Source organism: Manis pentadactyla, chromosome 2 (genome assembly GCF_030020395.1).
Source record: "Manis pentadactyla isolate mManPen7 chromosome 2, mManPen7.hap1, whole genome shotgun sequence".
NCBI lineage: Eukaryota > Metazoa > Chordata > Mammalia > Pholidota > Manidae > Manis > Manis pentadactyla.
Window position 1 is genome coordinate 43,508,693 of NC_080020.1, and position 14,523 is coordinate 43,523,215.

Genomic DNA, 14,523 nt, shown 5'->3' on the forward strand with positions numbered 1-14,523 from the left:
CTTGACCTTTTAGGATGGAAAGGATTTGGATATATAGAGGAATAAGAGGTAAATATTTGAGGCTGAGGTACAAAAAGAGGGTTTAGGAAGAAGATTCAGAGTTGAAAGTGTGTTTGTGGAGCAATAAAGAAATCTCTGTGACAAAAATAGAGGACTTACATGCAGGGAATAGTGGGGAATCTGTTGGATAGGAATAGCTGGAAATATATTGTGTCTAGGACCTTCCACGTCATCCAGGGAAGATTAACATGAATAGGGTAGGAAATAGGGAGCTGTTAGTGTTGTTGGGGGAGAGAAATGAAATGATGAACATGACTTCTAAAGATGGGTTTGTAGGGGATTTTGGGGCAGATTGGAGGAAGGAGTCAGGCCAGAAAAGAGGCTGTCCAACCATCTGAATGTGAGGTAATTGGGATCTCAAACTCAGTTGCCTGCAGGGTAAGGCAGGGATTGCAAATGAGTGAAGGGGCTTCTTTAGTCAGAAAGCCCCCTTCTCCCCTTCCTTCGCTTTCTCCCTACCCAGCAGGGAGACTTTGGAAAGTGGGGGAGCAGATGTCCATTCCTCCAGCTGTTGAAAGGACAGCTCTGTGTCAGTCAGGGTTCTCCAGAAAAACGGAACCAGTAGGATTTGATAGATTTATTTTAAGAATCTGGTCCATGTGATTGTGGGGGCTGGCAAGTTTGAAATCTGTAGGGTTGGCCAGTAGGCTGGAAACTCAGGCAAGATTTCTGTACTAGAGTCTTGAGCCAGAAGTCCTTCACTGGGAAACTTCAGTTTTTGCTCTTAAGGTCGTCAATTGATTGGATGAGGCTCACCTACATTATGAAAAGTAATCTCCTTAAATTCAACTGATTATAGATGCTAATCAGACCTACAAAATACCTTCACAGCATCATCTAGTGTTTGACCAAGTAATAGGCACCGTAGCCTAGTCAAGTTGATACATAAAATTTAACCATCATGGGCCCCAAATAGGAAGATGAGGGCTATGTTAGGGCCATGCCTTATTCCCAGAGACTCTACATACTCCTGTTCTTTTCCTCCCACACCAGTCAAGTGAGAGGCTGGGGATGGCCGCTTTGCGTGGGACTGGCTCTGTTGTGAGCTGACAGGTTCTCCCCAGTGTATATGTCTGTGTGAAGATTAACTCAGAGGAGAAGCAATTACTTCCTAGTGAGATCAAGCCCAGGTTCTCTGTTCTGATGCCAATAGCATGTCTTGCTGTTCCTTCTCCAGCTGATCCCACCTGGAAGGAAGTCCCAGGGACATTGAAGCTTTTAGATTTCAGCAGAGGAGTCAGATTCTGAGGTGTTCTGGTGCTCTCCTGAGTGCCTTTCTGATGGTGAGAGAGAGATTGTGGTAGTTAGGTTTAAGGTCTTTGGTGTCAGAGCAACTGGATAGTGTCTCCAAGGGCTAAGGTCATGACTTTGGAGAGGGTCCTTGTCTTCTTTGTATCTCAGTTGCCCCATCTGTAAAATAGGGATGCAATAACAGTATCTATTTCAGAGAGTTGTTAAAGATCAAGCAAGACAGTGATACATGAGCACTTAGTACAATGTATGAGACAGTGTAGTTCACGAGTTTCACTGTTCCTCCTTCTGAGGGCACAGTTGAGTGCACTTCCCCGTCTCCCTTGAAGTTAGCTGTGGCCACATGCCTTGCTTAGGCCAATGAAATGTGAGCAGAAAATCTGGGTGGAATCTTTAAGAGCCAGGAAATTATTTGCCAGGTTCCCTTCCCCTGCTGTGGAGACAGTGGAAGCACTACTGTGATGAGATAGATCAACTGTTAGCCAGGGGGCCAGAGAAAGTAAGCAGAACCCCCACCCACTTGCAATGGACCTGTAGACCTGAGCTAGAAGCAAACATCTGATGTGTTATCAGCTCTGAGATATTGGGGTTGTTTGGTGCCACAACAACCCAATCCTGAGTGATTTATATGTATTAGGTTCTCAGTGAGCTGTAACTATTAGGATTTTTCCTTCTGCCTTTTGCCTTCTTCCTGAGAGGTGCTAAGCAATGATGAGATGGATGGAGTCATCTGAAGCAAATGCTATTTTTGGATCCACCAGCTGGCATATAGGGAATCCTGCCCATATAACTGATATTGTACCTCTTTCCACCTCTTCCCATTAGTGTGAGGTGGAAGAACTGTGATTGAACACCAGAGTCCTGTCACTCAGTTTCCTTTCCCAAACTCACCTTTCTTATATGTGAAATGGATGAGATAGCTTTGTTTTCTACATTTCCCAGGACTAATTGTATGATTGGTGCATGTATACTAAGTGTTAAGCACATTCCCCAGAATTTACTATTACTAGGTTTCCTTTTCTACTTTTTTCATTAGATGTATAACTATTTGTTTCCTGCCCTATAGGATCTTGGAAACAAAGACCTCAACAGAGATAAAATTTACCTGATTTGTCAAATAGTTCGAGTTGGGAAGATGGATCTTAAGGATACTAATACAAAGAAGTGCACACAGGGATTGAGGCGGCCTTTTGGGGTGGCAGGTAATGACACTCTCCACACCATTAACTTTTGGAGTGCACATCCTATATGGCTTAATCTTAAAGATTATTTCTTTTCCTCTCCTCCTTAACCCTCTACCCCCCAAAATTTATGCCAGACAACTCCTAATAACAACATTGCTGGTGACTAAATCAAAATAATTGGTGACTAAGTCCAGACTTAAGACGATGACAGTGAATAATGGGATCCTTGTGTCTGGAGCTTGGGAGCATGGCACCTTGTGAGCAGTTGGTGCCTTTGCAGCCCAGCTTGGTGAAAGGGAGGGACAATATGGGTGAGATCTAATTATGAGCAGCAAATCATTAAAAAAATATCCAGACAGGAAATCCAGTTACACAGAATGAGTCACCCACCACACATCTAAACTCCAGATGGAAGTGGATGTTTGGACACTTGGTGTGCCCAAATGAGGCTGCTTTAGGGCAACATCACCTCTGCATTTTTCTCCAACCCTCAGCTCTCTTGGGGTTTCCAAGACTTCATCATTCTTGTCCCACTTTTACAGTTTTTGTAATATTTGACTAACACTTGCACTATTATTTACCTAATGGACTTTATTTTAATTAGCATTCTTTAAACTGAAGTACTCTTTTTTTTTAAAAGACAATTTAAATACCTGTGGAAACAGTCATTTGCTATGCCAGTTTTATTTCTTTTATTAAAATATACATTTTTAGTCATGCATCATTTATAATCTCTATATATCATTTCTAAACCCAGTGTTCCAGGTTCCTAACTCGGGATACTCTGATCTGTACTCACAAACCAGCTGGCTCCCCAGCTAGTTCTCTGGCACTGCTTGCAGGGTGACGGATTGGAAGAAATGAAGCTAGCTGGTTTTTTCACTTGGTCCTGGGGCCTTTGTTTCCTTATCTGCAAAATGAGACACTTAGACCTGGTTGATCCATGACTTACTCTAAAAAGGTTGGATCCCATCTGAGGGACACTCCTGACATTACAGTGCTCCTGTGAAGGCAGTGAGGTCCTTCAAGCTGACCTTAAACTGTGCCTTTGCCCCCAGTTGTAGTTTGCTCTCTCTTTTGGTTTCAGGTGATAGCAATCTGGTGGAACTGAAAGGTTTCTGGGATAGATTGCTTCAGGAATAGCTAAATCCAGGAATTCTAATGAATTTACATTTCACTATCTCTCAGCTCGTCTTTCCTCTTGCTGGTTTATTCTGAAGATGGCTGTCCAATTTTTTGGCCAGATATTGGCCAGCTATCCTACGTTTGCATCCTTTGAGCTTAGCAGTCCAGGAGAAAGAGAACACTTTCCCATTAGTTTTGGCAAAACCTCCAAGAACTTAAATATAGACCATCTGCTTATCCCCATAGCACTTACCCTGGGGAGGTGGACGTGGTTTTCTGATTGGCCAGGTCCTATGAATGTCTTTGGAGCCAACCATGTCACTGAGGAATGGGCAAAGGGGGTCTGTTAGTCATAGAGAATGGTTGCTGGTCAGGTTCAATTAATAGTTTCCCCTCCTTCTCTTAGTTCCCCAACTCCCCTCTTAAGCTGTAAGAAGTCACAGGTTGATTATTATCTAAGGAATTTTAATGGTTCTCTGACCAAGGCCAGGAGTGCTTGAAGTATTTCATGTTCCTAGGGTTTTGGCTCCATTTGACTAGCTTTTCTCACTGTTCCTCCCCCATATCCACCATTTCTTTAATGTCCATTCTAATACAGGTGTTCTTCACCTTGGTTTTATGGACTTTTAATGGCTGATCTAAGGAGAAGTTACAGAGAATTGAGTATCCCTCTGGAATTGCAGAATTCAAGGATCCTACAGTCATGTGTTTATGCACATGGGCACATTTATGTAAACAGGGTGAATAAATTTCATTAGATTCTCACATCCCACAGGGAGGCACTGCCCTTGGGTTTTGTGGGCACAGAAAACATTAAATACCTATCTGTCAAATCTAAGCCTAACTGCTGGAGTGCAGAGCCAGTCTTCTCTCTGCTCTTGGCCTCTGCTAAATCCTGGGTTCTGAGATGTTCTTCTGGCCTGGCGACCTCCCAGCTCACTTTGCCCAGAGTTGTTTGCCTGGTGCTGCATCTTCTCAGCACTCACTGCCTGTATATTACCTGATGGGGCTCACTGCCTTTCTAGACTTTCCTGGCCCTACCTCCTGCCCTGCCAACCAATCTAATTGTCATCCCTTCCTGGGAGTGGGAGGGCATAAACCATTAATTCATTTCTCTTCTTTTTCTAGTTATGGATATAACAGACATCATCAAGGGGAAAGCAGAGAGTGATGAAGAAAAGCAGCATTTCATTCCTTTTCACCCGTGAGACACCTCCCATTTCCTTCCATTATCTTAAACTGTACCCTTTCTCATTGAGAGCTGCTCAAAAGCAGATGAACTGATTCCCTGAGTTGGTGATAGCCAGGTGGGGTCTCCCAAGAGGAGGGCAGGATGAGAATGATGGTCTTAGTGCCAAGGCACTTGAAACCAATCCGTTTTTTTTTTATCCATTCATATATCAAATGTCATTTATTCAACAGAATTTGAAAGCTGGCAGAGGGCTGAGTACAAGGAATGAAGAGGTGAACAAGATAGATATAGCCATGTCTTCATGGAGCTTATAATTAAACAGATGATCAATAAAACACCAATGCATTAATTACAAATATGACAGGAACCATGAGTCTGTGAAGCAGCAGCATATCAGGAACATATGACAGGGAGTCCTAACCTGGATCTCACAGTAGAAACATCCAAGACTTGAGAGAAGGGTAGTGAGGAAGGTAAATGTCCTTTCCCCGTTCCTAAAAGGAGTCTGTGAGAAAGCAGGACCCCAGTTTGAGAAAGCTGTCCTCACTGTGTTACCCTCAAGGATGGTCCAAAGAGGAGGTGTTTTGTTACAGATAATGATGTCAGTGACTGGTTAAGGTATGTCATTAGGACTTAGCAGGCTCAGTAAAGTCTTTGCCACCTTGCTGAGGAAATAGATACTCCTTTTGAGGGCTTGGGAATCCTTTCTTTTTAAGAGTCTTCCTAGGAATGAAAAATGGTCCTACTTGTTGCATGGTATTCCCAAATTTCAGAGCCATGGTGATTTTGAAAAAGAGAGATGTGGCTCTTGATGGCAGATACGCTCTCTGATCTGGCATGGGCAGGCTCACTTCTCACCTGAGGTTTATGGAGGAGCTGAGCAACTTTCTGGAGCAAAGGAAACCACAATTTGAGGACCCTATCAGAGCATCACTTGGTCATTTTGTGTTCTCTTTTCCTTTCCAGGGTGACAGCTGAGAATGACTTCCTACACAGCCTGCTGGGCAAAGTCACGGCCTCCAAGGGAGATAGTGGAGGGCAAGGTACAATGTCAGTGAGTGGGACTCCAGCTTGGGAGGGCTTGATTCTTTGGAAAACATATCAAAATCCTGAACCCTGGCAAATGTAGCCTTCCTTCCAGACAGACTCTTGTGAAGAAGGGGAGCATGTGATCTATATAAATGGAAAGCACATGTCCTAAAGCTGGAAGGCATGTCCTAGTGTCCAAAGGAAGAGAGGAACTGGTGTGTCTGACTCTCCTATGTATCAGGGACTTTAATTAATGTTTCCTCATTTGAGTTTATCCTTTCCACAGTCCTATGAGGTAGATGATATCCATCCCACTTTACAAAAGCCGTGCTTAGGGATGTGGGATAATTTGCCAGAAGCTACCACTGCTAGAAGCAACCAGGGAGATTCAAACCCATCAGTGTCTGGCTATAGAGACCCTCTGCTTTCTACCAACCTTCCTCCCCCTTGGCTGGGTCACTGCAGCCACAGCTGCTGTGTCTGCTTGCAGCGGTGTCCTCCAGAGGCCCCAAGGGCAGTGAGGGTGGGAGGCTGAGACTGAGAGCACATCTTGAAGCAGGTGGCTCCTCATGGTGCGCCTTCCCTTCCAGGGCTCTGGGTGACCATGAAGATGCTCGTGGGTGACATCATTCAGATCCGCAAGGACTATCCGCACCTGGTGGACAGGACCACTGTGGTGGCCAGGAAGCTGGGCTTCCCGGAGATCATCATGCCAGGTCTGGCCTTCCCCTGGGGTGGATGGTGGTCCAGCTTGTCTAACCCATTTTGTTTCTAAAGAGTGAGTTCCTTCCTTTTCTACTGCCTTTTTCTATTTCTCTCCCTGACGGTAAAAATTGAAAACAATTTTTTTGTATCCAAAAATATTCTATGCATTCAAACAATAAATACAAACACATAAATATACACACATGCACTTGAGCCTCCTACAAATGGGATCACTCTTTATATGCCTTATATACCATTACTTTATATATACTTTATATAGTGTTCTGCAACTTGCTTTATCACTTAATACTTTATCATGGGCATCCTTTCTACTTAACCACATAGAGAATAATTCCATTCGTTTTGGAGGAGTATTGTCATTCTCTTAAATTTTTAAACTATTTTTTTTTTATTACCAGAGAAGTCCCTGTTCATTGTAAAATATTCAAATAGTACTAACAGTGTAAAGCGAAACATTAAAAGCTCCCTCAAACATTTGTCTCCAGAAGTAACCACTGCTATTAACATTTTCCAAATGTGTATGTAATAAAATAAAAACAAACAAGATTCTATAGCTAAACCTTTGGAAACCTCCCTTTCTGTTGTGATCCTGGGTCCTGCCCTTGCTGCTTTACCCCTTCTTTCCACAGTTGTACGGTAGTGCACTGGGGCCTGTATCATGATTTATTTATACCTGCTTTACAGAAGACATCAGTTCCTTGTGCATTCCCCTGCTGGATTTTCTGTTCTTATTGCCCCCATCCCCCACCCCCCCTCACACATTCCTGAAGACCCACCCCACCTTGTCCCTGACTCCGTGTTCCTGGGACACACAAAAAGTCACTCTATCTGCTTCTGCAAAATAAAAAAATCTGTGACGTCTATGGTTATTATTCATGGGCCAAGATTAGTTCAATTGGAGATTTCCTTTGCCTTCCCAGAAGGTGTCACTAGAGGATGAAAATTAAATGTTTTAATGGAGAGAAAAATATGGCCAATTTTGACCATCCTACCTATCTTTTTGCAACTGATTTCCTGGTGTTCCTCTATCCCCTCGTTACCCACTACTCCAGTCTCCCTGATGAGGTAAAAATGAAAAATGCTTTTTCCAAACAGTTCTGACTTTATTTTCATTAACAGACGTCCAGGTGGGGCACTTCCCCTCTCTATGCCCTCTCCATGCCCGTTAGTCAATGTCTCTCCTGCTACAGAGACTCCAACACTTGTCTCTCTCTCCCTCTCCCTCAGGGGATGTCAGGAACGACATCTACATCACTCTCCTGCAAGGCGACTTTGACAAGTACAACAAAACCACTCAGAGGAACATGGAAGTGATCATGTGTGTGTGCGCGGAGGATGGCAAAACCCTGCCTGTAAGGGACTCGGCTGTTCCTCTGGGGGACAGGGATACCCTCTGCTCATCAAGATTTGCTTTTCCCTTCCCCAGTTCTGCTTTCTAAACATCAGGTGCCTTGGAGATGCTGTGGAGTAATGTGATCTGCATCTTTAGAGCTTGGTTAGCACAGCAACCCATAAGACCTCATGCTGTTCTTTCTTTCCACTAGTGCAGTTTTTCACTGTCTGTTCCTTTCCTTTAATGACCCTTCTTTTTTCTTTTTCATTTTTGGCTTGGCCTCAGCTTATAGGTTAGCTCTTTGCAGTTAAAATGTTGTTCTTATTGAAACCTGAGCTGGTTTATTCAGGCAAAATTCATGGCAAGAAAAAGGATCAATACAGAGCCTTGGGCTGGTGTGGAGACTCAGGATATCCTCAAAACAGACATTCCCGACACTTAATCTAACTCCCTAGTGCTCAGCCAGAAATTCTGGTGGAAAGCCTTATTCGTAAATTGGTCTCCAGAGGGCCAGCAGAGTGTATTCAAGAATGCAAAGCTCATTGCTATAAATATTTATACAGCATATGTCCTGTACAATATTTGTCATGTGTGTTTACATTTATTTACTTATATTTCCTTTAAGGTTGTCAGCAGTTGTGTCCAGTGTGTGGGAGGGTTTTGCTTCTCAATTTCTCCTTTTGGAATACTTATCTGAAAATAAAATCAGCTCTCAGCAGACATTTCAGCATGGGCAGACAGTCCTCTTAGGCCACAGTAGGTGATCAGGTAGCACATAGGGTGAGGGTGTGGTCTTTGGTAGGTCATACAGTCTAACCGTGAGGTTTGGAGCTCAGGCAGATTTTGTTATCCTCTACCTAGGAATAACTAGCATTCATAGAGGAATTACCACATGCCAAGCACTGTGGTAAGTGTAATACATTTCCATTATTACTACCGTTTTTCCAGTGGGGAACTAAACCTTTGTCAAGTGAAACAGTTTTTCCAAGGTCATAAAGTCAGTTCGTGGTAGAGATGAGGTTTGACTCCAGGTTGCAGGCCCTCTAAAACACCTCACTATAATGCCTATACATTAAAAAAAAACTCCAGTTTACTTCTCATTTTTAAAAATGAAGCTAATAACCACTTCTATCAAATTCTGGAAAGATTCAAAATTATTTTTTAAATTTAAAGAAATCCCCACAATTGCCTTTTTGTTGGTAAAGATTGGTCCCATTAGTTAATATCTAGCTGAGCAAAATCCAAGTGTTTAATTCATCCTCTTTCTACTGGATCCTGAAACTTCTCTGAAAAGTGAAATAAATGAGAGATACTTTGCTCAAAGGAGCACAAAGGAAGAGCAGAGGGTTTTTATCTGAAAGGGAAATTGCATTTCATGAATGTATAGGCCATTGCTTTGAAGTTCTTTTTATTCAGCTACCTGTTGGAGAAGTTTTACACCTCAACTTCAGTTTTTAGAACAGTGATATTCTTGCCTTCAAGTGCTGCCAAGGGACAAATTAGAAGGAACAGTTAACAGGAAAGCCAGAGTCTTATCTAGTTTCTGAACCATTCTTTTTCTACGTCTGCCACTCTTTTGGGTCACACCCGACCAGGTTGAGCAGATGTACGTATCAAAGATGAATATATAAGCAGGTATTCTGGGGACTGAAATGGAGAGGTAACTGTGGGGCATGGTGATAATTTGTTGTTTCCTCTGTTAGGGGAACTATGGGGGAGTTCAGCTGACTGAGAGTTGAAAAATTGCTAAGGAAGCCTGTGGGAGACATTTCTTTATCTATCTGCAAAAAATAAATATTACTGCCTACCTAAGTGTCAGGGAGCACCCTCAGACACTCCTGTCTGATACTGGTGGGATCCTGTGAGAACAGTCTCCTCCAGGGATGTTGACCTCTCCCCCTGCCCCAGCCGTACACCACCCTGGGCAGAGAGGGCCTAGAGGACAGAGTGAGTTACACTTGTCCTTGCCTCACATTGGTGCCTCAGAACTTTGCTCAGAAGAGGCCACAGCCGAGAAGCTGACACAGTGGGTTCCAGGATCAAACAGTCAGGGTTCAAATCCCAGCCTCTCCTATTAGCTGTGTGATCTTGGGAAAGTTTATTGGTGTATAAGAAAGGAATAATAATCTCTTCTTTGTGGGGTTGCAGAATAAACAAAATGGTAGGTGTAAGGCAGCTGGAATGCACTTAGGTAGTTGGTAGCAGGAGGGAAGGTCACACTCAAAGAAGACTGACTAACTGCAGGTTGAAGCGCTGGGCATGAACTGAGGGGGTCGAATGGAGAATCCAGTGTGGATGCCTGAAGCAAGTTGAAGGAGAAATAAAAAGGCTCAGATGCCAGGCCAAGAAACTTCTGCTCTTCTAATACTAGCTAGTTTAAGGGGATAGCGGCAAGGAATGGGGGCAGTGTGGTATAATGGTTAAGGCCATGACCTCTGGGTCCAGGCAGCCAGGGTCGAAGCCCAAATCAGCCTAAATTAGCAGGATGACCTTGAGCAAGTTACATAATGTCTCTATCCCTAGATTCTCTGTCTGTAAACTAGACTAGCAGTAACAACTTACTGTTGTGAATATCAAATGAGATATCCTATATAGTAGGTGTTTATTAAAGGCAGACATTTGTACAAGAATACAGTAATAGTATGGCACTATAGTGGTCTTCTGATCCCTGCCTTGTGGACACTAATTGACATCTTCCCATAATAGCTTTATCCATGTAGAACATTTTCTGGCTCTCAAAATGTGTTCATATCCATGGAATTATTTGTTTCTTTGTTGTGAGATAAACAGGGCCTGTGTTAGGAACCTGATTTTTCTTTCTGCTACAGTATGTCTGCCTAGCCCAAGTCAGCATTAAAGCCTCCAAGCTTCCTGATTCTTACTTAGATTTTCTTCAACTGACCTGAAGCCAACTAGGCGCTCTTCTGTTCATTGGAGACCATGGGGTTGGGCAGTGGGGAAAATTATTGAAGAGGCTTACTTGAGATGTATACAAATCTATGTTTTCCCTAAATCTAGGCTCAGTCCCTGGTCATAACACTCTCTCACCATACTTGGCACCATTCAGTTTTATCTCTGAGGTGCTGAGGGTAAGGGCCCTGTCACAGGCCTTTCTCAGAATTATACTGAGATGTTTTACTCCAGCCAGAGGCAAGAAGAAATTTTCATCAAGATAGTTTTTTGGGATTCAGTTCCCTGCTGTACAACAATTTTACTTTTACCAGAGATATATGTGCATTTCCAGATTTTATAAGCTATAGGGGATTCACTGGAGCTACAGAAACTCTAAGCCCATAAATGTCACTAAATATAAATCTTGGGAGACTGAAGGCATCTAGGTAGTTATAGAAGGAGAACTAGACAAAAAGTTAAAGGGTCTGAGATGTAGTTCTAGCTCTGCTACTTTTTTGGATGAGTGACTTAAGCTCTCAGGGCCTCAGTTTATTCAGTTGTGAAATGGGGATAATGACAGTATTCATCAGAAGTGGTTATGAGGATTGATTTAAGTGAGGTTTTGTGTGAAAGGGCTTAGCATAATACTAGACAAAAAGCACTCCCTGAATGTTAGAAAAACATTGGAAGCATGTTTGTAGTTCAGCAACTCAATGATTTCTGAAAGGTTCCATCCCATTGAATACAAAGAGTTATGTGTCTTCCCTCATTTCTAGTTCACTGGTTATCGTTTTTTTAGAGAAAAGTTCTGAAGGGACACTGTATCCTTATTTTCAGATGGGTTCATTTTGGCTGCAAGTACCATCAGTGTTAATACTGAACTCATTCTTTCCTGTAGCTCAGAAGTAAAGAGGGAGCATTCCGATGAGAAGGGCAGGATTCTCCTTCCCACAGGCTAACTTGGTTCACTGGGGATAGTAGGTTGCCTGCTGGTGACCAGTTTTGGTCATTCAAGCTGATGGTAGAAGGGGAGGTCAAGGATCCCTTGGCACATCTGATGGGATCTGGTGAGAGGCATGACCTCCCTCACCATAAAAATGTCCAGAGACACAGTTTTGCAATTTTTGGGCCTGGAACTCCAAAATCAATCCTCATGTCCCAAGATCTTTGGAGACTTGAGGTTAAATTCTGTTGGTCTGGTATAAAAACCACACTTTGTCCTCTTCTGGGTGACCCTACCTGGATCTTGTTTGGGGGCCAAATAGTAGAAGGAACAGAGATAGAATTAGGAACTGGCAAACTCTATTAGAAGATAATCCCTTGTTACTCTGACGGTTATTTTCATGACAAAGAATATCCTATACAGGTATGCTTACTCTGTGCACTCTTTACTCACAATGTCCTTCCCACGTTTCTGTTCAAAGCCACTCAAAATCTTTCCTCAAGACCATCCACTGTCATTGCCTCCAAGAAATCTCTGAATCTTAAGACTGCACTTACTTGTCCCTTCTCTGTGTCTGGTAGTAGTAAGGACATTAGTCTGTCATCACATTGCATTGCTTAGTGATTTGTCTGTTCGTCTAATGACCCTTCCACCAAACTGTGAACTCTCATGTTGGATTTAGCATCAGACTCATGCCCATACCCCAGTGCTCAGCATAGGCCTGATATCCAGAAGATGCTCTGTAGCTGTGGCCTCCCTCATCCCTCTCTATACCTGTCTGTCTGTTTGAAGTCTGAGCTTCCTTCCTTTGTCCAGCTCCCACTGGCACTCTGGTTTGTTAGCATCAGAAATCCATCTGAACAAGCTGCTGCTTGGCTGAACTGAGCCTGTTTGTAAACTTTGTGCACATTCAGATTTAGGAAACAAATAGGATTAATAAGATTGTCAGCGTGCAGTAACTCCAAGGCTGGTTACCATTTACAATAAGGCAGTCACGTCAGCACCTGGCATGCTCCAGTGGTTTCCAGAATGCAAATAATGGAATTTCTGTAGTTAAGCAGCTGTCACTCCTGGAGCCCGGGATGTTCATGTATAAATCTGTAAGATGGAAGGGCATCTGGCAGAAGGGTTGGTGAAGGTAGAGTTTTTCCAGACTCGAAGGCCAGTATTGGTCTTGGGATCAAAATTGTCCAAGCACAGAAAATGGCAATCCTGTAGTGTTTTTTCTCTGTTTTTTTTTCTTGTATCAGAATGCAATTTGCGTAGGAGCTGGGGACAAGCCCATGAACGAATACCGGTCTGTTGTGTACTATCAGGTCAAACAGCCACGATGGATGGAAACAGTCAAGGTAATAATAATAATTAGTAATAATAGCAACCAACGTATCTAGGGGCTTTGAGACACCATCCTAAGATCTGAAGCAATACCCTGGCTTCTGTCTGGTGGCATGTCGGGCAGTGGAAATGGTGGCCCGGTGGGTGAGCACCCTGGTTCTCCTGTTCACCCTTCATTGGCTCAGGACGAAGTCACCATGGAATTGTTAGATGGTCCTCTTGTGGACAGTGTCCAACCCATGAAGCTGTGTCATTCCACTCAGCAGTGAGGAGTAACAGAGCCTGTGAAAAAATGTGAGGCTATAAATGACCACTTAATGCCTGAAAGGTACCCTACTGGGAGGATGCCTCAGATGAAAGTGGCACTTTCACAAATATTCACACACTAGATCGTCACATTAAACAGAAGGAATATTGTATATTGGAAGAAGAGTTTGGAATTAATTCAATGAACAGTGAAGCTTGATTACAACTTCAAATCTCTGTCTTGTAATTAGTAGCAGTTTTTACTCACCCTCTGCTCTGAACCCAAATTCAAGATGTTCAAAAAACTTTCTTTTCAGAGGTAGCAATTCAAACCTCTGTGATTCTCACCTCGTCACCTATCTTCCTGTTTTCCTCAGTGGGTCTCCCTGTACTCACTCTCTTCAAAATGATAACTTGCCCATTTTGGGGTCAGAAAGCTATTGGACCAGGTTGCTTTTGTCTTCTCGGTGCTCTCTTGCATCCCAGTTGCATCTCTTTGCTAACTCTTATCACATGATTGTTATAATTATGCAGCCCATGGGCTCTTTGAATTGCATGGGCTCTGCCTTACATCAGCATGGTTGGTGCCTCACATGGTTGGGGCTTAAATGAACAATTCAACACATAGTGCGAGAATGAATTGGCCTGCAGCTGCCCATGAGGTTTTCAGTTCTTTTGCTCTGTCTCAAACACAAAAACAGTAGACCCTCTTCAGGCTCAGATTTCATTTTTTGGAGCAGAAAGTGGTCCAAAGTTTATATTTGTTCAGCGCTTTTAATAGTCACCTTTACAGTGTAAACTTGTCCTTTTTTTTAAAAAAGTCATTTCCTCACAGGTAGCTAAGCTTCTCTGCTTTGGCCTGAATTGCACATTACAGAGAGAGCTGCGAGGCTTCAGGAGATAGTGCTGTCCAGAGCAGGCCTAGAGCATCTCAGTCAAGGGTGCAGCAGACCATCCACTGGACAGTGAGACTGGGTTGACCAAGTGTCCTCAGAGGCAAAAACATCTGGACATGTATCCAACCAAGGATGGGAATGAACCCTAGAATTTTCCCATATATTATTGTGTTTAAGCATTTTTAGTAATTTGTATAAACAAGAGTCCTCAAGCATACCCCCGAATGACCATTGTTAATTTGCTAAGCCTGCTGCAGTTGCCAGAACTCCTGGAGTTATAAAGAAAATGTGCATTGTGCAGTTTGCAGTGC

At 43.1% G+C, this 14,523-nt stretch overlaps 1 protein-coding gene across 1 annotated transcript in view; it reads left to right on the forward strand.

Annotated features, from left to right (window-relative positions):
- The window catches only part of DOCK2 (dedicator of cytokinesis 2), a 412,382-nt gene that overhangs the window by 67,561 nt on the left and 330,298 nt on the right, over positions 1–14,523 (forward strand). Inside the window, exons 10-15 of the mRNA XM_036884746.2 lie at positions 2,378–2,513; positions 4,749–4,824; positions 5,779–5,855; positions 6,432–6,557; positions 7,795–7,919; positions 12,986–13,084. Coding sequence (XP_036740641.2) covers positions 2,378–2,513; positions 4,749–4,824; positions 5,779–5,855; positions 6,432–6,557; positions 7,795–7,919; positions 12,986–13,084 — 639 coding nt within the window. The remainder of the gene's footprint in view (positions 1–2,377; positions 2,514–4,748; positions 4,825–5,778; positions 5,856–6,431; positions 6,558–7,794; positions 7,920–12,985; positions 13,085–14,523) is intronic.